Genomic DNA, 27,043 nt, shown 5'->3' with positions numbered 1-27,043 from the left:
TTTTACTTTATATTTTTTACTTAATGCACATGGAGTCCAGGGATAATTTTCTCTTTTACAATCCTCTGTAATTTTATTATATATAGATTGATTATGTCTGTGATTTTCTCCCTCTCCCCTAAGAAAATTATTAACATAATTAGCCTCCAAAAACACATAGCCAAGATCCTACACTACATAATAAACTGTCTTTATTGTGAAATGCTCTTAATTACGAATCAGAAAATTGCATTAGATTGCTGTTGGAACTTTACCTTATCCCGAATTGAAACAACGGCCAGTATATGAACTAGTATGAATGTGATCATGTGCCGACATTACTCAGACTTTCAGGTCCTATGGTGGCTATGGTGGTGATAGGGGTGATAAAGACATTTTTTTAAGACATGTAGTTTAAAGGGAATTATACATATGAATATTGGATAACTATCGCTTTTGAAGCAAAATGCAATCAAATCCATATAGCAATGTTTCAATATCTAGTGTATCTAGTTCCTGGACAGAACAGACAGTTACTCTAGTTACAAACATACACAAATATATATATATATATATATATATATATATATATATATATATATATATATATATATATATATATACACTATTTGGACAAAATTATTGCAAATTTATCAGCCTGTACTCACAATTTCAATATCAGTATCGATAATCAATATTGAGATATTGTGGTGTGCCATCTCTACTGTGTATGTTTTTTTTTATATGTGTGTGTGTGTGTGTGTGTGTGTGTGTCTCAGCCTGTGTTTATGTGTGAGTGTACTTTGTGTCTATTTTCAGAAAACACGTATTCGGCTATACGTGCATTTTGTAAATTATTTATTCTACCTTTTTTCCTTTATTTAAGGAACATTCCAAAAACTACATTACCCACGTTCCCCAGGCCTGCCATCAGGGAAGCAGACGCTGCCCAATGAGGCATCAGCAGAAGGCACCATATGGCTGGGTGTCAGCTGTAGGATCAGTGTGGTGGTTGTCAATGGCGACAGCTCTCTCTCTCTCTCTCTCCCTCTCTTTCTATTGGAGGCATGGGCGTGGCAGCTGCTGGAGGATCCACTGTGTGTTCACTATCTTCTGATCATGTGACTTCTTACTATCCTTCTGATCCCCCTCTCCCTCTCTCTCTCTCTCTAGCCGGTAATGCGGAGTGTGTGTACTGTATCATCAGAGGAAAGGAGGGAAGGAAGGAGGGATGCAGGGGGAGGGGTGCTGAAGAGGAGGAGGAGGGGGGTAGAAGGGGAAGGGAGCGAGAGAGAGAGGGAGGGAGGGAGGGAGGGAGGGAGGGAGGAAGAGAAGGGTTGAGCCGAGGCAGGGAGATGAAACCAGCTTAGAGGGAGCGGGCGAACGAGTGAGAGGAGGAGAGTGTGTGGAGGAGCGGCTCGCTTGTACAACGTCCCTGTGACCTCAGCAGAAAAAGAGGAGGATTACACACGTCCCTCTATTCTGCCATCTGACTGACTGAGTGACAGAGAGAGAGAAATATAGAAAAACACAGAGAGAGAGAGAGAGAGAGAGAGAAGAAGGTGAGAAGGGGTGGAAACCAAGAGTTGAATTCAAGAGGAAATCTGCACAGGGCGCTGGTGACTCCGCTGACAGAAGGAGAGAGATAGAAGGATAGAAGCTCAAGAAGACAGAAAGAAGAAGAAAAAGAAGAAGAAGAAGGGATGAGAGCATGCTGTTCTGGCAGAGGAGTTTGTGTCCACTGTCCTGGAGCGTGTGTGTGAAGAGAACAGTGCAGGATCACTGCCATGTCAACGTCTAGGAAGCCTCACCGAGCTCAATGAATGAAGACATGGCCCAGGTAAGTGGGTGGATGTGGCTTTTATATAAGTGCACATAATATATTAACACAAACACACATACATGCACATATATACACATGTACACTTGGATATCACAGCAGGTACACCTCCTTGAGGGTGTGTAGCATTAACATTCGTGACTCTCCAGGGGCGTATCTCCTGGTGAGCCCTGCTAGCAGCTGCTGGAGCAACAGTGTGTTCAGAAGCTGAGGTGGAGGAAGAGGAGGGAGAATTATTACACTATATTATACTATCTTGCTATCTACTTACGGTACTATCTTCTAATAGAAGAAGAACCTTCTTTAAGCACCTTTGTAGTTCTAATGGCTTGTGTGTTTGGAAGGGTGTGTGCACTGATTGAATGAATGTCCTTATTTTGAATGTGCAAATCGTTTTCATTTACATAACTATTCTGTAGTAAAGGGTTCTTCAGTAAAAAAAAAAAGAAGAAGCCAGAAGTCATGGGAGAGTAGTATGCACTGTAAATTGATCATGAATATTACATAATAGGGCTGCCTGGAAATGGCCACTATACGATGTGAGGTGTTATCTTGTGAGTGATGTTAAACACTGGCCCACATGCTCATGGAAAAGTGTTATAAGAATTATAATGATTATTATGAGTTCAAGCCTGACAGCCTGACTGTGAGTGTCAGATAAATGGGACATTGCATTTACGGAGTTATATAGGCATCTAATTTCTAAGATTTCACATGTGCTCTAAGAAAAAAATCTAAAAAATAGAAACCATTATCAATCACAGTGAACCGCACAGTGGCTGTTAATGATATGATTGTGACTGGCAGTATCTGACAAGAATTAGCCTTACGTATCCGTACTCTGGCAGAAATCACATCTACATTTACTGCAGGAGGCCTAACACATCTAACATATCTCACAGACCAGGGCAGCATTCTTTAGCTTTTATAGGACGATAGGAAAAAAAGGCAAAACTTAAAGAACTTAAAAAATGTTTCACATTGACCCCTTAACAGGCCTGGATTTTTGTCAGTTTTCTGCATGACATTACACCTCTAAACCCCTAAAGGATTTCTATTCAAGCATTACATAAAAAGCTTTCATGTTTGATAAGGAATGTCACTGAAAATCATAATTGTAATTGTAATAGAAAGCATTGAAAAATATTCCTGTAAATCTGCAACTTTTAAAATATAATGAATAAAATCATAAAATTGCCCTTTCCAGAACTTTTTATTTTTTTGAATACATTCCCTTGCCTCACAGTGTCTGACACCCTCGTGAATACAAATCAAACACTTAATGTCCCCCAAATTTTGTATTACCTACACCTGTAGCCCGTATATGGGGAAGAATTTTCTTTAATGGAGAATTGTTTTTTTTCAGCTCTCTATAGAACCTTTTTTGACTGGAATTGGTGAGTGCATGATGGAAATGATGAATGCATTTAAATCAAGTAAATTCAGTGGCTCATTAAGCCAATCAATCTGTAGCCTAAATTTCAAAAACATCCATAAATGGATTTATGGAAATCTCTATTATTCTGTAGAAACGTGCATAGTAAGCGTATAAGTGTGAGTATATGTAAGATTAATGTAAGGGTGTGTATGTTATGTCATTGGAATGAAAGCATTTCCCGGCAGAATTTTTAAATTTCATCATTATTACCACCATCGATTAATAGGCGGTAACACTAGACTTTCCAGGTAAAGCTCTAGAGTCTCTAGAGTGAAGGGGACAGGAACTGCCTCAGTGGCCATGAATGTGCCGGAGAAGAAAAAAAAGCCCTGCAGTGATTGTTATAGCCTCATTACGACGAGGGGTCAAGGATGCTTTGGGAAACTTGGCTCACACAGCTTGGTCCCACCTCTTTTTGTGTTCCTGTTGTCGGATTGTTGTGTGAGGAGTGAGTCGCTTAGGCCCGATAATATAAGCCTTGCTAGTTTTACTGATATTTGTTAAGGTCATTTTTTCCCTATTCTGACACTGACCCATCAACTAAAAAAAAAAAGATCTTATTGAACTGAAGTACTGTCTGTGAAGTAAAGGTGCCAAAAACAGCGATTTCAAGCAGAACTCTCATGTAAAATTCACTTTAGGTGTAGTAAAACATGATAACATGATACTTTATCTTTGTTGAATAGCCCACCTCCGCTTTCCTACAGCTTCCTGAGATACAGTAATTTTGTGCTCTTTGCCCAGCACTCATATCAGGAGATATTTTGCCACGATAAATAGCTATTTACACTGTTATTTACGCCAGGAGGCAGACTTTGCGGAGTCTATGTATACATATATATATATATAATTATCAGTACAGTGATGGCGGCTCCCAGAGCTGAAGCTAGCGTTGTGGGATGTAAACAGTGGGTTTTAATAAGCTTCTTGTGCACTTTTTAAGTTTTAGTGTCTCAGTTTAAATGTCAGGGCTCTCTAGATTCTACCAAAGAGGGGTGGAGCTACTTTGAACCTGGATAACGTTGTTAAAAGCGATTTATCGTTGCAAAATATTCCCTGACACAGCCATTGTACAGAGTACTGGGCAAAAAGCACAAAATTACTGTACCTCAGGAAGCTGTAGGAGAGCGGAGGTGGGCTATTCAACAAAGGTAAGTACTTTTTATCATGTTTTACTACAACAAAAGTCAAGTTCTGCTTTAAGAATTGTTCAGTTGAGTGCTTTCAGAAACATCGTTTGAAATAGAAAACAAGTGTGTTTTTTTAATGATCTTAAAAATGAAGTTCCTTTTTTTGAGCACAAGTTTCTCAGCAGGGTTAGCTGTGGTCACAAAACCAGTGAGTGAGAGGGCTTGATGACCTAAGGATACCCTGATTGGCGCCATACTTGTGTCTCTTTTCTGCTGCAAAGTCCAGAATTTATATTTAGTGAATTTATATTTACAGTACAGTAGTAATGAAGACCATATTTTGGTCTGTGGAGGACACACAAAAAAATCCCAAATACTCTCCATTCAAATTCTCTCCATTCTCCATTTAAATTTAAGTAGTATGCTCTGTTTTGTAGGTTAGCATGCTGACATGCTAACATGCTAACGGCATAAAATAAGGATAGGAATGCAACACCAGACACACCCAATGATGGCAACAGTCGCATAAATATTACGAGATGCTGATTTTGCAACAAAGTAAATGGAAAAAGATACGGTAACTGGTCAAATTAATGTACAGCTGCTCAGAGAGGTACAGTGTGGCTCTAATATCAGTTTGGCCCTGCAGTAGAAAAAAGACCCCTGTTTCGTGTCTTTAAATCAAAGTTATAACTTTTTACCATTGGCTACCAGAGCCCTGAGAGAGCACAACTGGCCTTCTCTCTCTGGGTGGGAAGATGGCACTCTCTCCCCACATCACTCCAAAGGTCATTCAGCACAAGGTGTCTGTGAGCTGATGTATCGCTGCGCTTTCCTCCGAGTGCGCTGTGATGCTACTCGGCAATTCTGCATCAGCAGCAGTTTTAAAAGAGGCGGTGGCTGACTTCACATGTGTCGGAGGTGGCATGTGCTAGTCTTCACCCTCCTGGTGTTGGGGCATCATTTGTGATAGGGTGAGTCCTAATGAGTGGGTTGGGTAATTGGCTGCGTAAATTGGGGAAAAAAAATTGTAAAAATTAGAAAAAAAAAGTTAGATATTGCTGTAATATTCATATCCCCACTGTAACACACAGTGTACCGTGTGTGACCTAAGGCCAGAAAATTGACATCTGTTGCATCTTTTAAATTGCTTCAATATACTTATATACATATACAAAGCACCCATCACTTTGGAACAGCCTTCGATGGGGTAGCAGCTTTTAAATTTTCCAGACGTCATGGGACTTCACATAAAAAAAACTCAAAAAAATTTAATTTGCAGTTGCATAACCTCAGAAAGTGCATAAGTTTGTAAGTGTGTGATGGTGTTTTCAGCTTTTTGCACTGCTGGAAGTGTGCTGAGGCCTTAAGAACAGTTATTGGTATTGAAAATCAAGCCCTTGTTTTCCAAAAGGAAGGCAGTGTTATTTCACACTGTGCTGCAATAAGCTTTTAACATTTACATACAATTTACCACAGGTATTCATAGTATTACGTCATTGTGCGATAAGCAATTCAAAAGTTTTTTTCTGTTTCATTGTAAAAAAAAAAAGACCTAAGTCATCAAAATTTAAAAGATCTAAGTTTTTTTTCTTCAGAAACAATAAAAAAAAATATTCTCTTCATCTAAATGAAAGTAAACGAATGGTCAGTGATACCCAATCATACTTTAAACTTCCAGAAAATGACCTATTCTGAACTGAACTTGTGAGTTGCTTTGTCTTAAGACAGGGCAGAGCAAAGGTCACGTCACTGTGAGGCTGTCAGACACTGTGAGGCGAGGGAATGTTTTCAAACATTGAAAGAATGGAAAGAGCAACAGTATCAGAATAAGTGATTCTGACAGAGTCGTTCCCATCTGACTGTGAAGCACTTTGTAATGCTTGAAGCTCACTTTTCTTTCTAAACATGTGAAACAGCAGCGGCTCTGAGTGTGTTCTGAGAGAACTGAAGAACTGTTAGAGGAAGAGGAATGACGGTATGGGAGCGGGACAGAGACATGAGCTGAAGGAATCAGAGCGGAGAGGAAGTAGGGAGGAGAAAAGAGATGTAGAGATAGATTGAAAGAGCTGAGGGTGCTCTATCGGAAGCGATGTACTTCAGTGCAGGGTGATTATGTGAGTAGAGAGTGTGTGTGTGTGTGTGTGAGTGTGTGTGTGCGTGCATGCTTTGGAGGTTTAGTCGTCCTGTGTAGTTGGAGTTAGGTCCACTCTCTCTGCCTTAAGGGTCCAAAACGACTCATCCTGCCGCTCGGATCCACTGTTGTGGCAATTATGTCTCTTTCTCTCTCTTTCTGTCTTTATAGCTCTCTTACGCTCTCTCTTTTTCTCTCTATCTCTCTCTCTCTTTCTCTTTTTATCTTTCTACCTCTCTCTCTGCATGCCTCACTCTCTCCTTTATTCTTTATTATCTACATCAGTTCCTGTCTCTTTTTTTTTAACATAAGAAAAATGAATCATTTTTCTGTCTGAGGTTTTTCTTTTGTTTAACCACAACTACAATTCAAACATAATATTTTACAATGTGATTAATTACATTGTTACACAATGTAACACATAGTTACACCACAAATAACAGAATGAAGCATCCTCTTTTCTGTTTGATTCATAAAAAATGTGTGCATGTATTCTGTGTGTTTGTGTGTGTGTTTACAAAAGCGTAGCTACACAAGCTACACTAATGGGTCAGGATCCACCATGCTGAGATCCTGTGTATCTTCATAACTGGTAGGCACACCCTAGAGGCTTTTCTAGGTTATCTCTGCTTCCTTTCCCACACATACAACAAATTATTACACAGAATTTAAGGAATATCTTAAAGGAATACATTTAAAAAATGTAGAATACATTTACAAATTACATTTTTAGAGAATACACATCAGAATTAAGTACATATATTTTAAACATCATACAAAACTGACATGCCAAAAATCTGTCACATGGAACGGGAACTAGTATTGTGTCCACTGACTTTCGCTAATTTCCCCATGGAAGTCGCAATCATTACCACCCACTGCACTGTCCACTGTGTGTGGTAATGCCTCTTATAGTGTACAGTGTTTTATAATGTAGTCACACATGACATACTGTGGATTGAGGAATGGTAAAGGGCTTACAATATCAGAAATAGAATGTGCCATCCCTGTGGCACCAACTATCAGGCCTCACTCAAATACAAGATAACATCTCACCACTTACACAGGTGTATGCGTTTTCAAGCCAGACCCCTGAAGTAACATGTCATGATCAGAAGTTGCCTACCTCTATTCTATGGCATTTGGAATGTCCTTGTATATTTAGCCATCATTACATTTTGTAAAGTACTTTGCCCAATTCTGTTGCCATGCAACTTTAGTGCCAAACTGAAGAAGCAAACTTTAGACATAACCTTTGCATTTAGCATAGGAGGAATCCTGGGTAATAAGCTTCTCTTCCAGATTGTATTATTTTTTAAAAAGTCTTTAAAGAGCTTTTTTACTATGCTCTAAAAAGTTCCAAAATCTTTCATTACTTAAAATAGACCATGTACAACATCATGCAGCAGACTTCCATTAACTGAGCATCCCAGTATCTTGCTTCCAGATTGCGGTGATTGATGTGGATAGGCATTTTCAGTACAGACATTTTTCTTCCTCCATTCTAACTACTTTCCAAAGGAGTGGGATCTCTGTTTGTTTATCCATCGTAATGATCTGTGGGCTGCAGGCTGGACTGTAACTGAAGTCTCTGTGGAACTGTAATGAGGTTGTTTAAAAAGTCAGTCGCTCTGTTCCAGTTCTGTCTACAACTCCTGTCATAATGCTAGCCGATCCCCGGTTGAAAGCGGCAGCACTGAAGCCTGTGAATAACTGTCTAAAGAGTGATTGACAGATCAACAAATGGCAAGTGAGAGCTGAGAAATACTGCTGCTCTTTTTGGTCCACAGCTGTCCCTCTATATATCTAACTTTCTCTTTCTCGTCCTCAGAAGGGCCTTCATACACCCAGACACACACACTGATCCAAATACTGCAGTTTAAAGACTATTCTTGTGTTTGCACTACAAAATGCTAAAAACAGCTATTTGAATGGCTTGAGTCATGGCTTGTAGAGTTCAGTGTGTAGTGTACTGCAACAGCTCTCTGTGGAAGTGAGTTTCTCAGGAACTGATACGGGCTCTGCGTGCTAATTGACCTGCCCCTGTACGAGTTTGCAGTGGGTGAGGTGGGGTACACTGGCGTATTTATATCTTCAGGAATGTCTTGTTTGGTTTTAGTGTTTTATTCTCACTCTGGAAGTGTCTAGAGTGCCCAGCAGGCATCTGTGCAACGCATTAATGAGATTTTAATGATCTGTATTGGCATTTGGCCGCATCTCTTGGCTCTAAAGCAGGCCTACCCTGACTGTCACTCATCACTAACTCTGTATTTATTTCTGACCTTTTTGGATACTATCCAGCATCTAGACTCAAGTGCACTCTTAAAGGAATTGTGTGACCTACAAGGAAATGATTTTAATTTATATTTACATACCAAATGTTTAGTTGACAGACATGTTTACTGTCTGAAGCTTCTATAGGTTTGAACTCGAGCTATTAGCATCCGCCATCTATGTGACCAATAATTGTTACATAGGCTCTCTGCTTTAAACCATGTTAAGAAGTAGTTTAAAATAGACTTGTCACAGTTGGGACAGTATTTATTACATTAAATATTTTTTATCAGTTTTATTCATGTATTTGTTTGCAAATAAATTGCTATTTTTATTCCATTACACATTTGTCTTATTTTTTGTATTTATTGGGAATGTAGACATAGGCAGTTTGGTGCATGTGATGGTGGAATAGTAGTCAAAAGCTTGTGCAAAATCTTGTAATGCCCTATATAGGGACTTTAGGATGCCAGAATTCACTGCTGAGCCTTTCGTAGGTGTTGTGGGCCTAATTCAGTGAGAAACTAACGAAGGGAGGTGCTTACCTTATGACCTCTGTGAAGAGCTTGTGGCATAGTGGATAATTTGTATATTTGTTAAGTTAAGGTTATGTGTTTTGTGTTTGTGTTAAATGTTGCCGATCTGGTCATAAATGTTAGTTGGGGGTGTTTTCTTGTGTTGCTTAGTTAAAAATGACTTTCAGGGACTTGGAGTAAGTTGGTAGAGTATAGAGGACGGGAATGGGCCCTATGTATAACCCCAGTTGTTAGGTACAGGAATTATTATCTTCCTGTATTATGTTACTTGATGCGTCGGCATATAAATAAACATTCTGCTCTGAAATGTGAAGAAAGAGGCTCTGGGTGGTCCAGCTGTCTTAAGCATTGTCTTAGGTCACTGGTTAAAATCCCAATCTTGCAGCTTGCCATCAGGTGCCGGAGCCTTGAGAGAGCACAATTGGCCTTGCTCTCTCTGGGTGGGTAGACTTACTCCTCATCATTCCAAAGGGTGATGTCGCTCAGCACAAGGCGTCTGTGAGCTGATGTATCAAAACTGAGTTGCTGCGCTTTCCTCCGAGCACGCTGTGATGCTACTCGGCTGAGTTCATATGTATCAGAGTTGGCACGTGCTAGTGGTCACCCTCCTTGTGTTGTGGCAACTAAATTGGGAGAAAAACGTGAGAAAAATAGACAAAAATAAATAAATAAAAAGGGAAGAAAGATTGTTATATTTAATTGTGAGTTCTGTATAGAATTTTATTGTTTAGCCAGAAATGATAAAAAAAATGTATGGGGTGTGTTTACACTTGCATTTCAGATTTAAACCTGAAACCTGTAAATAGGCTTAACTGTTCGCCCTATCATTAGGAGACCCTGGCAATGCTAGAATCCATCCTTAAATGAGAACAAAATTATGCCTTTCTCTGGGTGGTTACTCAGCTCAATGCTAAATCACATCACATTAAAAGCATTTAAAGTTATCTATAAATTATTTGTTATTGTTCACCTAGTTCCATTTATATTTTTTGTATAAAATAAATGTTAAATTTTGCGATTTACTACATACATTTATCTACATACCCAGAACTACCCTGGCAACAAATCGTAGCTCCAGACTTCAGACACTAAACATGACTTGGATGATTATCTACAAAACTATGCAAATGAGATTTTTTTGCCTAACTATTCTCTTAATTGCATTAAAGCAAGCTTCACAGGAGGCATGTCTCTGGGCAAAACAAGAGCCAGTATAATGATGGAAGCTTTAGGCTGATAGAGGGGATCACGGTGACTTCATCCGCATGCTCTGCTGTGGGCAGTTGATGTTTAAGTGATGGAGCTCCATCTGTGCCGTGTCACCTCGGGCTGGAAGAGCCTAGCGCCAGCTTGTGCAAGTCCCCAACTGCCTTACCACTGTATGAAGCATGATGTGTATATGTGCTTAAAGAGAACGTTGGGCCACTTACTTTCCTGGATGAGAATAAATAAAAAATTAGGAGCAGCCAATTAGGTTAGATAGATGTTATATGCGTATTACTGTTTGGATGGTTTGTGTGTTACTGTTAGCAGCATTAGCATTTTGGACTGGAATACACCATTTACTCAAAGTTCTGGCTAGAAACAAAAACATCTGGTCCAAAAAAAGTGGATTTCCTTAAGTAAACACAGAATGGTGTGGCAGCCAATGTTGTTTCTAAGGGATTTCTACGTGATTGCTAAGTTGTGGCTATAGTATAACTGTTGGTTGCTAAGGTGTTGCTAAGTGATTGATATTTAAAGGGGTTGGTTGCTATGGAGCACCAGATGTTTACTGAATGCCTCCAGTTGTGTTTTGAATAGGTACTTTTTAATGGTGTTGTTGAAAACAAATGGGAGTGTTTCTTGTTTAGGACCACATATGAAAGTGACTCAAATCTGATTTGAAAAAATCTGATTTGGCACGTTCACACAGGCATGAAAAAAACGATCTGAGCCACATTGAGCAAAAAATCTGATTTGAGTCACTTTAGAATGGTAATGAGAACGTAGCCCAAGATGGTGTGTATATAAACATTTATTGGATCCTATAGGGGGAAAAAGGATAAAACTGGACTGGACAATCTGGATGTACTCAACTCAAGTGTTGATATCTTGAGTTATTGCTTTACATTGAGCGAGCATCACAAGGGCTGTATTATTTTTTCTTGTCAAATGAAGTAAAACTGGTGATGGGTAAATATTGGTTTGTGAAGTGAACCTGAAAAGTGCAGTGGAGTGGATGAAGTATATATAGTGTACAGTGTAAGCCTCATTTGAGCTGCGTGAAGTGCATGGCATTGACTGCAACACAGTGATAGACATGAAACCTGGCGATAGAAAGAGAGAGTTCAGGAATTTCACAGAATTGAGGAGAATGAAATATGTAAGCTTAATCTTAGCGGAGGAACACTTGGCCCTGGCCCCTTGAAATAAATGATCAGGGCCTCCAAGAAAACAAAGCGAGTGTTTCCAGGAAGTAAACATGGCTCACCATATTGTGTTTATTTTTACCCTTTTGCAGACATAGGGAGAGGCGGGCCAGGCTGGAGGGTCGTTGGTTCAGTGTGGGCACGTGCGTGCGTGTGTGAATGTGGGTGTGTATGTGTATTAGAGAGGGGTATTACTGGCAGGGCAGGACAGAGCAGTGGAGGGAGGGTGGTTTGTTAGGAGCAGGGAAATAGTGGGTAGTGGGAGTTGTGGGCGGCAGCTTAAGGATGGCAGATTAAGGCTGTTGTGTAACAACTGCGGGTCTATGGGGAGGTTTACAGTGTGTGCGAAATCTCTTCAAACACACGTGGTGTTGTTGCTCTTCTGCCTGCTTGATTTCCACCAGACCAAGCTGGTGGATAGTACAGTGACGATACCACTGACGAATGTCCTGCGTCACAAGTAATTTCACTAATGTATTATTTAAGCAAAGAGCAAACCAATACAATTTAAAAAGCACTATTCACCAACATACAAATTGAAAATGTAGATACATATAGATATACAAGCTTATTTATTGTTTCTTCTGAAACCAATGGCATTAAAAATGTATTGGCTTAACTTAACTCAGTCAATTTATTATTTTGCCTTGACTCAGATAAGTTGTAAGTATATGGAATTTTAAGTTTATTCAACTTAACTCAGTCAAAGCTAACTTAACTGAGTTTTGTTCACACAATAGTTTAATTAACTCTACTGTTTTTTCAAGTATTTTTAAAGAACTGCCAATACTGACAGCATAATACTACAGCAGCATAAGAGTGAACTCTATAGCTTCAAGCCAACATACTGTGATAACTAAGAACACAGGATAAAGCCTTGCTCCATACAGCCTACAACACTGAGGCCTGGCAATTAACACATATATTACACTAATGCATAGTTAGGTTAAGGTAGCTTTGGGCAACAGACAACACAAAGATGCTAAATAAGAGAGAGGCCAACTCAAATGCAAATATATGCTGCCAGGAGTCTATAGGACGGTTGTATGAGCCAACACTTTAGAAAGAGCATTGACACATGTAGTATACTAAAAGTCGATTGAAATCGTGTTTTTTCATTGGTTCAACAAGCATTTTTAAGTTTTCAGTTTGAAGTTCTCTGAACTCATTTTATTGAGTTGTACTGGCCGGTAAATTCACTTAACTTGAGTTCTCCTGACTAAAACACAAAATCACTTTTTAGAGTTCACCTCTCTTTATATGGACAAATGTACTGGGGCTGTGGATCATTTATTGTTGCTTTACAAATTTGACTATGGAGTGTAGATTTTATTATTTTAAAAATAAGAACTTTACACAAAAAGGACAAAATACATATAAAAAAAGCTTTAATAAAGTCAATGTAAAAAGATTTTATTCCAAATCATTTTGAATTTGGATTGGATTTTTATATTTTTTTCTATTGGTCCATTCATTGTGACCTACGTGATATGTTATTACCGTAGTATTATTATATTAGTTGTTATTTGTTTGGTGGTAATATAACAGGGTATTTCCCATGTTGTATTCACTGGGTTTGTTGCTGTGTTTTGGTGGAAAACAGTGGTCTTGCTGTTGCTAGATTGTCAGAATTTGGGTTATCCACCCTGTAGGAGGGGATTAGTGTTAGCTGGGGCTCCACATCGCCAGCAAGCATTTTGTTCCAAAATCTCACACTCTCATCAAAGTGCAAGGATGTAGAACGGGGGATTGCGTAAACAGGGCATTATCAGCTGGATGGGCGTGGCAGTGGAGCCTTGGGGTCACCAGATGAGGGTATGTGAGGAGCATCTGATGAGCTGGAGCTGTGCTGAGCCACGAGCAGCGAGCAGAAAAAAGCAACAGGGCTACATCAGACACCACAACCCCCGTAACTCGTTAATGTTCATATTGATTATACATTAACTTTTCTGCAGAGCCTTCATCAGCACTGAACTGGACCACAGCTGTGACCAGGTCCAGGATTATTCTAAACCGCAATCGGGGTTCAAATCACATTTACAGTATTGCCTACTGTTATTGTTATTTATGCAGGTCTTGGATTTCTAAATGGCACAAGTGAATAGATTTTTAAAAAACTGACTAAATGAAACCCAAAACACAAACACAAACATATGACATTTTGTCCTGCAAACATTATTCCACCAAATTCCACTGAAGGTGTCTTCAAAACCTCATCAAAATATGCCAAACAAGCTGCAAACTTTAGAAAATAAAGTTTATCAAGTTTCTTTGGCACTTATAATTTTTAAATAATGCACGTTAGACTGTTTGCATTCATTTTTTTTAATTTGTTAACCTGTTGACCCTGTAACTCCAAGGCTCCATAGGCATTCGGTAGAAAAATGCAGACATGCAGTTTAACAAGCCTATTTACAATCCTGGTAATTTGCCTTAGAATGAGACACAAATTAAACATTATCTTTTTAAAGAGGGCTTGGGAAAAGGACAAAAAATCTCTTTTATTGGCTGGTTAATGTCACTGAGCTCGCCCACAGCCACATTGCCTAGCCTAGCCTAGCTTAGCACTCCAGCAAGAACAGATTATTTAAATATTTGTCCCGAATTTGTACTGGATAGTGTTGTTATTCTCTCTAGGTCCTCTCAGCGCAGCTTTCAGCTAGCTATCAGAAGAGATTTTACCCGGATTGTCTCATCTTTCTTAGCCTTTTCTGCCACCTCCCAGGCCTCTGCAATGCAGTAAATTTCAGTATTGATGGATACAGAGAAAGATAAAATATATTTTCGCCTTCTAGAGCATCTTTACATACCCTATAGTGCCAAAAATGCCATGGAAACCCATTCCATGGAGCTCTCTACACTCTTTTCTTGAGCTAATCTGAAGACCACATGAAGTTTGGAGGTCTGTAGCGATTGACTGCAGAAAGTAAGTGACTTTTACAGTGAGAGAGTGAGTTGCTTTCACTCCCAGTCGCTTCCACTTTGTTATAATAATACTGACAGTTGACCGTGGAATATTTAATAGTGAGAATATTTCACAACTGGACTTTTTGCACAGATTGCACTGAGCTCCTGAGTGTGACCCATTCTTTCACTAATGTTTGTAGAAGCAGTCTGCCTGCTTTGGTTTTTTACACTTGTGACCATGGAAGTGATTACAACCTGATTTTGTTTAGCAGTATGTAAATTGATAATGAACTGCTACCTCAGCTTGGGAACACCCACATCTGTATAAATCTGTTATCTTGTAAGTGAGGCTGAACACTGGCCAGCGTGCTCATAGCAAGGCAAGGTGAAATAGTGGAGTTTAAGTGAGGCCTGAAAATGTGCGTACCAGAAATATGTCACAGAAGGCATTACAACCCACAGTGGACTGTGCAATGGGTGGGAATGATTGTGACTGGTGGCATCTGGCTAGAATTGTCTATGTCAGGGGTCACCAACATGGTGCCCGCGGGCACCAGGTAGCCCGCAAGGACCTTATGAGTAGCCCGCAGGCCTGGTCTAAAAATAGCATTTTTGTTGCTATTCTTTTTTTTTTAAATCACAGTTGCATTGATGTAATTTTAGATTATATTACATTAATATTAGCTTAGAGATAGCCTATAGTTTATATATTATTATACAATATAATGTAATATAATATGTAATATTATATTAAAATATAATATAAAATGTAAACACTTGCAGAGATTTATAATAATAGTGTTGCCTATTGATATCTGTGTCTTCACATAGATGAATGTCATTAATTATTAATAATAACATATAATTAAAGGTAAATTGAGAAAATTTGTAATTTCATGAGTGTGTATCAAACTGGTAGCCCTTCGCATTAATTGGTACCCAAGAAGTAGCTCTCAGGTTCAAAAAGGTTGGTGACCCCTGGTCTATGTCTATTCTTTGGAAGTGACAAAAGTTATGGGACATGATACTAGTTCCTTTTTGAAAGACAAGTATGAGTTGTGTCTGCAGCTGTCTGCCTGCATACATCAGTTATTCTCTGTCTATAAACATGTATGATTGACTGCACAACTAGAACTCCCTCAAATCAGCCACACCACATACACACACACACACACACGCAAACATGGACTTAATTAGGAGGCAGAGTCATCATTGTGGCTTAACACGATTATTTAACAAGCATCTGTTCTATTTTCTCATCATTTTTCTTTCTTTAGTTGTACACAACAATAAATTCTCAGTCAAACACTTTTCACAAAAGCACCTGTTTTCTGCCATTATTGATCCACAGCATTATGACACATTATAACACTTCTTTCTCTGAGAATGTAAGAGGGTGTACACCTATCAGAGTCCCTCAGCATGTTTTCTGAGGCCCCCTTGTGGCTACTGTGTGGTGCATGTATGCCTACACCAATGGCATGCTGACGGGATTAGTGGATTATATATTTAGGGATATCTCCCCAGCACTCTGTAAATAGACAGATGGACGCCCCCTCACTGTCCTCGCCACGCCTCAACAGGGCAGATGTTCCTCTTCTCCAGCGCCGCAGTGTGTCTTTCTCCTCTTTGCTCGTTTCCCTTTGGAGTTCCTAATGCATCATTTATCTCACGTTTGTTAAGGCTGATTCTAACCCCATGTTCAGTGGCTGCCAAAATTGAGAGGTAATTTATTTTCCTAAAATGACAGCATGTACTTGACTGCATCCACTTAAACTGAACAATAGCTCTAAGTAAATAAAGTGTTGTTGCAGCGTATTAAAGCACACACCTTCAGACGTCTGAGGTCACATTATGTAATACCTTTTTTTTTTCATAATTATTTAAAGAGGTATTTTACAGATATTTAATAATGTAGAAAATCATTTATAATTTTAATTATTTAAACAAACAAATTAATTTTTACTTAAAATTGGGGTGATGGGAACAAGAGTATTTTTACACCATACATCAACTTCACATCACATTTCATTTTCAAATTATTTTGTCCTCTAAACTGTCAACAGTCTCCCGAATCAGAACCATTTTATGTAAAAACATTGCTTGCAGTAAGTAAAACTGAAATTGTGTGTGGTTAAGTACTTTTTTAAATGGAAAATTAAACTCTGATTTAATCTGGTCACTCTGGAGATGCATTTTACTGACAACTGTAAATAATCTGTACAGAATCTGATTAAAATATATCAAGACACATAGAACACAAACTACAAACAGGCCCTAAATTGCAAAATCAATTCAATTTAAATGTATTGGAACGTATTGTTTTTGTGATGCCATTAAACCCAACATATTTGTATACATTTACCTTTTCAGCCTATAGAAACTTACCCCCATTTCTTTATTATGAAGTTATTAGGAGTGTTTCAGACTCCTAGTAACACAGACTGATTTTTAATGCAGCAAAATTCAGATTTTAATGGATACAGAAAGTTAAAAAAAATGTCCTTTTTTACTGGTTTATTACATTTTACAAGTTAAAAAAGTGAGAGGTTTTAATTAGGTCATTTAAGGCATTTTACTGGTAGTGCACAGTGATCTATTACATGAAATAATATGATATAAATATGAATACATTTAACTTTTATACACTGTACACAACACAACTGTACTTAGTTCAAGAGAAGGTAAATGTGTAATGTATTTCATAATATCCAATTATTGCATGCATACAGGGTGTGGTAAGGCAAAACAGTACCTCACAAATAAAAAGAAAACATACTATTTAGTGAATGTGTGGCTTCACATCATATATCCCATAAAATACCTAAGAGGTCTGTATATGTTTTAAGTCTAATGAAATGCCTGTAATAGAGACTGCTGACAGACTCTTCTTGGGCTTGGGGGGGGGGGGGGGGGGGGGTTAACATTGTTAAGGTGGTGTGATTATTTGTCTCAGGTCAAAAATCAGGCCTTGAGGTGTAATGTCATCCCACACTAAGTGGTTGTAATGGGAGTTATGTGACATGGTACTTCTGGAATGAAGGTCAGCAGGCCTTGTGGAATTCAGTGTCCCAAAAGACCCCCTTTCCCCAGCCCCACCCCACACCACTCCCTCCAAACCCCTCCCTCCCTCCTCATCACTTTCTAACCCTGTGTCTAGACTAAAACCACCCGCCCCCCCATGGCTGTTTTTGTGGGACAGGGGGGTGTTAGGATAATACGTACAGATTTTAGGGGGCTGCCCAATACCCATTTTGTGGTTTACAACCACTGTTGAGATGTCTGGATGGCTTTCCTTTGTCTGCTGCTCTGTGGCTGAGCTGAAATACATGAAGACGAACCGTGAAATATTTGTAGAATAAAGGAGAGTTCCCCAGCATTTCCATTCTAAACTGTATTTCATTAAAACTGCCAACCGCTTACAGAAACAAAACCTTATATCTCTATTGTTGTAGTTTGCCTTTCAGCTGTCCTTTACACCGCATCAGAGTATTACAGAATTATTAAACAAAAAGTGTCTACTATGGCTTTAAGTTAAATCTAAAAACACGTAATAAACAATCAAATCCCCAAAAATTGTTTACTTCTAATAAAAGCTGACAGAAAAAAGTAGATTCATTCATAGACATTTTGTTTTCCTGTCAAGTAAATTTCCATGTGCCCTAGGTCACTGTCGCAATAAAAAAAATTAAGACTATATACTGTGTCAGAACTAATTATGATATGCACTATACCACATACCACTAATATTACATAATAGCAAAACAATGCAATAACAATGTAATAACCTTCTAAAAAGCATTTCTTTTTTAGTAAATCATTTTTTAATGAATTTTTAGACTGTGGAATTGGATTTTTTTTTTCAATCCTACATCAACTAAAAAAAACGTGACTGGATTTTCAAACAAGCACAATTTGGCGGGAACCTGGCAACCAATCGCGAACCTGGCAACTCTTTTTAAAACTGATAAAATTGGTCACAGGAAAAAGTGAGGCCAGTTTGTTGCTTCTCAGCTTGTTTTCACTACTGACATCTTGTGGTTAACCTCGGCACTGCAAAAAAAGATGCTGCTTAGCTTGATTACAGCAGTCTAATCTTGAGGTGGTGTTTTTAGACACGCTGGTACTGGATATAATGCTTTTAATCATTTAATAAAAGAGAATAGTTTTGTTAATAGATTTTTATGAATAATAAATGCTTGAGTATGTATATGTGTGTATACTGTATATATGCGTGTAGTTTGTGAACTCATCTAGAATCACATCAGCTGATGCATAAAACTCAGTAACTATTAATGCTTTCCCCCTTTCTTTTCCACTGTGCTTTCATGCAGTGTTAGTTATGTAATAGGTATCTGTGATTATGTTCAGTGTGTGTGTGTGTGTGTCTTTTGCCCTTGGGAGGCTGTCGCATGATGTCAGCTTCAAAATGGAGTCTCGCTTCATTGAGCTCCACTCCCGGCCTCAGGCCACAGTGACGCGACCGTGGACGGGCAAACGTACGTGGCCGATACACGGACACACGTACACGTATACACTGAATCTCTTTCGCATACTGTGTTTTTTATGCATGTAAGCACTCATCTTCATACACCCTTAAATAAACACAAACATAAAAAAGGATGATGCACAGAAATGTGTAGTGCAGTGTTGAGAATTAAGGTACTAGGGTAAAAAAAGTGAATTAGTATCTTGCCAAACACGGACACGCAGTGTCACTGCTGCAAAGCACTAAAAGCTGTTTGAGTACTAACAGCCATGTGCTGATACACTCTTAAGCATAAACACGCTATGTGGACCTTCCAAGTCTGAAGTGAGTGAAATTAGATTTTTATATGAAATAGATCAGATTTTATTTAGAACAATGTGGACATGTCAAGTTCAATTTGAAAGGGCACTTTTATATGTAGCCTTCAATCTGATTTATCTGATTCATAGACATTCAACATGAATGTTAACATATCGGATTGAATGTGTTTTTTCTGTATGCATATGCTACCATCGTCAGCCAGTACCAGTGTTGTATCGAATACCGACTCTCTGCCAATTCTGACATTACATTTGCGATTCTGGCAGTTTCTGTTCATGAATAACTTATAATTAAAAAAAAAACTCCATCACAACAAACAGAAAATTGATTAATGGGAGTCGAATTCAGGTGGGGATTTGAAATTTGACACAAGACCAGCATCAGAGCAAAAAACTAAGGTAGCATGCATCAATTAATGTGCATAAGCGTGCTGTTTCAGGGATAGATATGGTTTACTCAAATTTATTGCTGTGAACCATGAAGATAGCTAAACCCAATATTTGCAAAATTCTAAGTTGATTAATTAGGCTTGTAAAAATACCATAATATATATTATATTGAAAAAAAAGTTTAATTCATTGAATTTAATTCATTTAATTCATTAATTCAATACAGCCTATAGAATTTCTATAGACAGTCTAAAGAATTATCACTTAGAAACAATAGTGTCTGGATGTCTGCATGTTTTCAGCATGGTTACATGAAACTGGGCAGCATTTCTTTTTAATACTCTGTATAATGAGTGCATTTGTGTCGTTGTGTGTGTGTGCTTTTAGCTTTTTATTAGTCAAATATTCCCAGCATGATGGAAAACATAAAAATGTTGATGATGTAGTGGGAATTTAACTGGTTCCCAGAAACAAAAATGCATTATTGCAAGAAAAAGCAGCTTTTATTAGAAAAAGAAGAAAAAAATAATATTTCCTTTTGGTTGCTGTGGCTTAAGTCAGGCCTTGGCTGCGCTAACACAGCAGTATTTCACTGCAGTTTACACCAGTTAATGTGTATTTGTTTTCATGTGCACTTGCGTGTGTCAGAGGTTAATCAGCAAGTCACGGGCACTGTATCATTCATTGGTGCACAATGCCCACCTGCTGCTTTGTTGAGCTACAGCAGCAACTGGTAAATTCTGTGTCATTGAGGGGCCCAAGGAATTAATATTGACAGTCCAGCTGGAGATAAAAGCATTGTACTGGCTGTTCAAAAGTATCTGGACCCTCCCTGTAATTGATGAGTTCAGCTATGTTAAGGTGAGCTTATTTCTTAGACAGGTGTTTAGTTGCATACTCACAGCTTTAAAGTACTGCATAGAAAAGTACTAGCAATAGAATGAAGCAGAAGTTCACCATGCTCAGTGTGAAGCATTGGCTAGATTGGCTTAAATCTTCCATTATTGTTTTTTTATGCGTATTGTACTGTAGGGGTTCTTTTTAAAAATATTTTTAGGGGTCTCATAACAAAGACAAGTGTGTGCCCCAATTGTGTACTAAAACGTAATATTAATACTATTTTTGAGTATAAAGTATTTAGTTAGATAGTATTAAAGTTGACTATAAACAAACTTTTTGTGCATGTAATGGCAGTACTTAATAACATACTAACATGCCATACCCACATTAGTGGTTAGTACACAGTCTATTCCTATAGTATCAGTGCATGGTATGCAATTGGAGTGTAGCTTAAGACAATTTAAACTTAACTCACTGTCTTACATGTATATTCTCTTGGCAGGTTCTATTGTGACAAGATGTTATTTACTGGTCAGTGGTTTACTAAAGTGGCTAATGATTTTAAGGATTCCTAAAATGTGTCCAAAAAAAGAAAGCTAAATTAGGTAAAAAGGGTAAATAGATACAGTCAGTGAGGTTTGAATGTACTTGGTCTTTATGCAAGCAAAAAAACTTTAAAAACAAGGATCAAGTAACAAGTGGAATTCTTTCCAATCAGAGTAATGTAGTCTATCTGTTTATTTAATGTTGTAGCTGTAGAGCATGTGTCTATAAGCTATAAACCATACTGGTAAAACAAAACATGTTTTTTAAATTTTGACATGTTTAGCTTTAGCTAGTTAACTGAGGTTTTGTTTTTGAGGTAACAGATAATGAAGAGAAGAGCTGGTAAAAGCCGATCACATAGCCTTAGATTTTAGCCTAGCTCAGATCCCCGTATGCCCCTCAAGCTTTTGTTTTTTTGAGTTCCCCTTCTGTGGATACTGACACACTTATTTTAAATGTATGTAAAGTGTCCTTCACTTTGGAACATATTTAGCTGTCTACTCTGGTCCTGGAGGCCCACTGCTGTCCTGCACTTTTTAGTGGTAGGACAAACTTCCACTTCCAGAACAGGAGCATCCTTTGCGACCTTTAAGAAACTCCTAAAAACAAAGCTCTTCAAAGAGCACCTACTCTCCTAACATCTCTGACAAACTAATTATTCCATCCTCTTTTTCTGCTCCTCCTTCTTTACTCCTCTATCCCACTATTCTTCTTCAGCTTCCTTCAGGCCCTGCCAAAAATGTTTTGCATTGGACTTTTAGGTCCACTATTGCTAATGTACCTCATTATTGTAAGTTGCTTTGGATAAAAGCATCCGCTACATTAATGTAATTTAATGTAATTTAACAGCTAGTTCAACTAATCAAATTATTACACTCCCATTATAGTTAAATTGGTTGTGTTAGGCTACATCAATGCAGTGGGCCTCCACCATCTGTGTCGCCACCGTTAAATATAATTTCATAATTATTAGTTTGGAATAATAGTGAAATAAATGTGATCATTTTTAATAATTAGGAAATTACTCCCCCCACACACACACATACATTTAATTTAATATTATGTATTAATTTTACATTATGTAGCCTTTTTGATTTTCCTTGTTATTTAAATAGAGTTTTAGAGGAAAATCATTTTATTCGTATAATGGTTTATTTGTGCTCACACACCTTTATTCACTTATTTCTGTTGCAATGTCTTGCAACAGATTGGTTCAGTCAAAAGCCTGAATATTGGAAAGGCTGGCAGTTTTGTTGGGAGCAGCAGAGAGCAGAAAGAGAGAGAGGGAGAGAGGCAGTTAAATCACCTGTGTGACACTTTAATGCATCTTTAATAAGGTACATTTTGTGTGTGTGTGTGTGTTTGTGTGTGTGTGTAAATATATATTTTGTCAACATAATACAACTTTAGGCTCTGTTGTTGGAAGCTAGCCGAAATGGCATGTAAACAAATGCTTAGCAACCATGCTAGCCAACTCAGTAGGGCTAAGGTATGATGTGTGGCTACTTGTGTATTGAAATGTTGTTAACAGTATGCTTAGTATACATAAGTTAGAGCTGCTGACAAGGGAGTCACTACATTAAGTCATCTTTGTAGATAAAATTAAAAAATACATTAAAAATGCTTCTGACGCCCCTGGCCTCCACCAGGACCTCACTTTTATATTGGCAGTAGTGTTCTGGGTTTCATTGGCAGCTCTAAATGTGTATTTAAGACTTTCTTTCAGCATCTGTGTGTGATTTTCCTCTGTGTCTGGGCAGAGCTATTTTCAGCGCTCGTGTGTAGTGAGCGCTCATGTCCCCGTATGTAAACACCAACCTGAACGCTCATTGGCTGAGCGGAGCTGTTGAGCGGTTGACGGCCACGCCCACCGAGCGGAGGGCGGGATGTTTGTGGAGTTCGCGTTCAGTGAGAGAGAGAGAGTGAGAGAGAGAGAAAGAAAGAGAGAGAGAGAGAGAAAGAACAGAAGGGTTTATAGTGAGAGCTAATGCTGCTGCTGTTCACTCACGGGAAAACTAACTACAGACCTACGGGAGATATGAGCAGCTGTCTGTGTTCAGTGTGGAGCTGAGAGTTATCGGTACCGCGGCGCCTCGGTTCTGTGATTAACCGGCTCTCTGTCAGATTCGAGCTGAGCGGTCCTACAGCCTCCCAAATGTCATGCATGGAGTCGCTTTCTGCCTTGTTGGAATACCCCCTCTCACACCAGCTGAAGTAAGTCCACTAACTTCTACACTACTGTCCAGATTAAACTTTCAGACTAGCTTTATTGGCACCATAATGAAGTAATACAGCTCTAGAAAAAATGAAGAGACCACTTCAGTTTCTGAATCAGTTTATCTGATTTTGCTATTTATAGATATATGTTTGAGTAAAATGAACATTGCTGATGCAGAGCTTTCAGACATGAAATAATGCAAAGAAAACAAGTTCATATTCATAAAGTTTTAAGAGTTCAGAAATCAAGATTCTGTGGATTAACCCTGGTTTTTAGTCACAGTTTTCATCCATCTTGGCATGTTCTCCTCCACCAGTCTCACACACTGCTTTTGGACAACTTTATGCCACTCCTGGTGCAAAAATTCACGCAGTTCAGTTTGGTTTGATGGCTTGTGATCATCCATCTTCCTCTTGATTATATTCCAGAGGTTTTCAATTTGGTAAAATCAATGAAACTCATCATTTGTAAGTGGTCTCTTATTTTTATCTGGAGCTGTATATACTTTATATATAATAGCATGTACACATTTAAACTACACATATGGAATTATAGTAAACCAACAAAAAAGTGTTTGGCCTCCACAATCCTCTGACCTAAACCCAACTGAGATGGTGATTTGAGATCTGCTGGAACTCCTGAAAGACATTGGGAAAACGATTCCAGGTGATTCTACCTCCTACCAAAAGAGTAATAATCTGTTATCAACGCAAAATCTAATCTAAAATCAATCAATCTAAAGTATAAAACATATTCTGGTTTAACATTTTTTGCTTACAAAATAATTCAACGATTTTCTGTATAGCTTTAATATCTCCAGTATTACTGGTATTACCACTATATTTACAATGAAAAAAAACATCAATACTATCTGTACACACAAATGCTTTACTGAAAATTAAAAGATTAATTAAGGAAGACATTCAATTTTAGTTGAAATATTGAACAGAGTTACGGTGAACTCATTTTTAACTTTCAGGTTGTGACACACTGATACGCATTTTGCAGGGGGGGGGGGGGGGGGGGTTCAGTGTGGCCCTCTCCCAGAATTATAGGTTACTTTTACAGTTCTTTAAGTGTTTCATGTGTTTCTGTGTAATATATTTTTTTATGTGTCCAAAAGTTTATGGGCGCTTGCTCATCTAAAGCTTGTTTTTTTCTAAAATCAGGGATGTAAATAGATATGAGTAGATTTTTCTGCCCTTTATTTTTCTGCATTTCCAGCCAATATTCATTTTATAAGTGCTTTAAATGCCCCTCTCAGGGAAGCTATACAAGTACCGTACCATGTTTGCTTTTATGAACGAGTGTCTGTGTGTTTGTGTGTAAAAGAGATATGTGAGATGTATTACATTGAGGTAAGATTATATTTAGACCTTTAAAGTTGCTACAGACCTGCCACTCATATCTCTTTTACAAACAGTTATTTTTGGAAATAAAAGTGTTTCTTCTTCTATCTCATGACACAAAGAAACATTTGAAGCACACCCGTTTGTAAGAGTATAGCTGATGTTTGGCGAAGGGATGCTTATTTCATAGGATGCTGAATGTTTTATTCTAGTCCCAGTTCTGTTTTATATATATGTATATTTTATAATAGATTTAAAGTAGCCATATTCTTTCCCAAAGCTTAGGTCACAGCTGAGGTTGGCTTCATTTCTTGTCCGCTGTGTCATAGGAACCTGTTCCAAAGTGATGGACCCTTTTGTGTATAAAGTGATTTAGAAGACGTAACTGATGTATCCTTCACGGCCCTCGGTTACCGATAACTTCTGCTCACATACAGTACAAAGAGGAAAAAACAGCACTACATAATTTGGGTGAAAATAGCAGAAAACAAAGCATCCAGAGCAAAGGATATTTTTTTAAATGTATGTTATATGTAGTTTATAAAGTTTTTAGAATTCTATAATTTATGTACATGAACAAATGTACCTTTCTGATGACATCACCAAAAAGCTACTGAAAATGACACTGCATACGACGGGCCTACCTAGGACCCGCCCTACTTTGACTGCAGCCTGGGCTTTGGAACGCAACTACATTTAGTGTAGCTAAATGCCTCTTCTTGGAGGTCCACCTTGTTGAATAGACAGATGTGTGACACCCTGAACTTGACAGAGAACTTCATATAAACTTCATTTTCTGAGTCTTTTATTGGATGCACTTTAATGAATGTGGGCTGTCAACCAGTCTTGTAAACAGTAATGAAAGCTGTACAAATAATCTCCATCAGAAGTTGGAGTGGAAGAGAAACATGCACCCCAGTAGTGTAATTTCCATATGTCAGCCCACAGAGGCAGACAGAGGGGACATTGTGGCCGTTGGTCAAGCCCCCATAGAGAAGTGGGGGGGAGATATGTGTGTCAATGCTTATTGTTCTGCACTGTACTGTGGAGCTTGCACTTGCTGTGGCCAGCTGCATCCTTCTCATACTTTGAAACTTGGGTAACAAGCTCTGGAACTCCCCTTACAGGCCCATGTATAGTGGTGTACTATATTTTGCATTAAGTGGGATGATGTGGGATGGTGTATTGCATAAGTTAGAGTGGTAAAGCACTGTGGAATATTTGAGCGATAACTCAAAGGCGGCTGTGGGCTTGTCTGCGGGTTGCTTTTTCACTTTTAGGTCATTTCAGGTGGGGTTATAAATGTGTGGTGTTGTCTTTTAGTGCATTTCTTCAAAAGCATAATTCAATAGCAGTGCAGTCTTTTGTCTAATGATAATAGTGAGTCAAGGCACACACTGCAGTCTTATGTTGAAAATTCCATGTTAGACTTTTTTTTCTGCTGGCGGGATTAGTTACTGTATAATTACATATTTCTCTCCATGGAGCAGAAATACTTTTTACTGCATGTAGGAGGGAACATGCTGCTCACAAGTTTACTTCAGAAGGCTTGGGAAGGTTTATCCCAGCCGCAGCTTTTTAGCCTGCTCTCTTTAGCAGGGCTGTGGTTAAAGCTTATTGTCGCCATTTGGCCCAGCATCATTAGACAGCTGTTTTTCTCAGCTATGCTGGGATTTGAGCTAAATGTATTTTACACCAAGCGTTTGCTCAGAACTGCATGAGCTAGGTGCTGAAAACCTCCAGTTAGGCCAAGGTTTGTTAAAAGAGTGTGGGAAAGACTGTTCTCTAAAATAACTTCTGGTTGCCTGGAACCTGATGCAGACTTATAAAGTTGTTTAGAGCCCACATGAGAAAGGAGTTTTTTACTCTCAGTTAGCCACAGTGGAGGTCTGCTGTTTGAAAAATACTTTAAAATAATTTGAAATCATGCATGACTTCAGTAGAAAGGTGACTGGCAGTTAAATACATTTCATTACATTAAACAGACCTAACTGATTTTCCTTTTCAACAGTTTTTTTTATTATAATAGATCAATTATAAACTTTAATTTATAATTGAGAGCACAGGGGGTCATCACTAAGATAAAGTAACTGATTTGAAATGAAATTGAGGACATATTTGTATTTAAAACTTTAAATAACCATTATTTTCATGCTTTGTCTAATAGGAAGCATGGGTTTGTTTTGATGTTTTGATTAGTAAAGATAGAAATAGGTATAGGAGGATACTAGTACTGGGGCTA

The 27,043-nt window shown here is 38.3% G+C and overlaps 1 protein-coding gene across 2 annotated transcripts in view; it reads left to right on the top strand.

Moving 5' to 3' along the window:
- Positions 1–1,312: 1,312 nt before the first annotated feature.
- arhgap23b (Rho GTPase activating protein 23b) overlaps positions 1,313–27,043 on the top strand; it is a 74,452-nt gene continuing 48,721 nt past the window's right edge. Inside the window, exon 1 of one of the 2 annotated variants that reach the window (XM_007234077.4) lies at positions 1,313–1,819. In XM_007234077.4, coding sequence (XP_007234139.3) covers positions 1,799–1,819 — 21 coding nt within the window. In that variant the 5' untranslated portion in view covers positions 1,313–1,798. Of the gene's footprint in view, positions 1,820–23,141; positions 23,449–27,043 lie in introns of those variants that run through there. The other variant, XM_049464304.1, reaches the window with a different exon arrangement.

The sequence above is a fragment of the Astyanax mexicanus genome, chromosome 15 (assembly GCF_023375975.1).
Source record: "Astyanax mexicanus isolate ESR-SI-001 chromosome 15, AstMex3_surface, whole genome shotgun sequence".
NCBI lineage: Eukaryota > Metazoa > Chordata > Actinopteri > Characiformes > Acestrorhamphidae > Astyanax > Astyanax mexicanus.
This window is presented reverse-complemented; position numbering and strand designations above follow the sequence as displayed.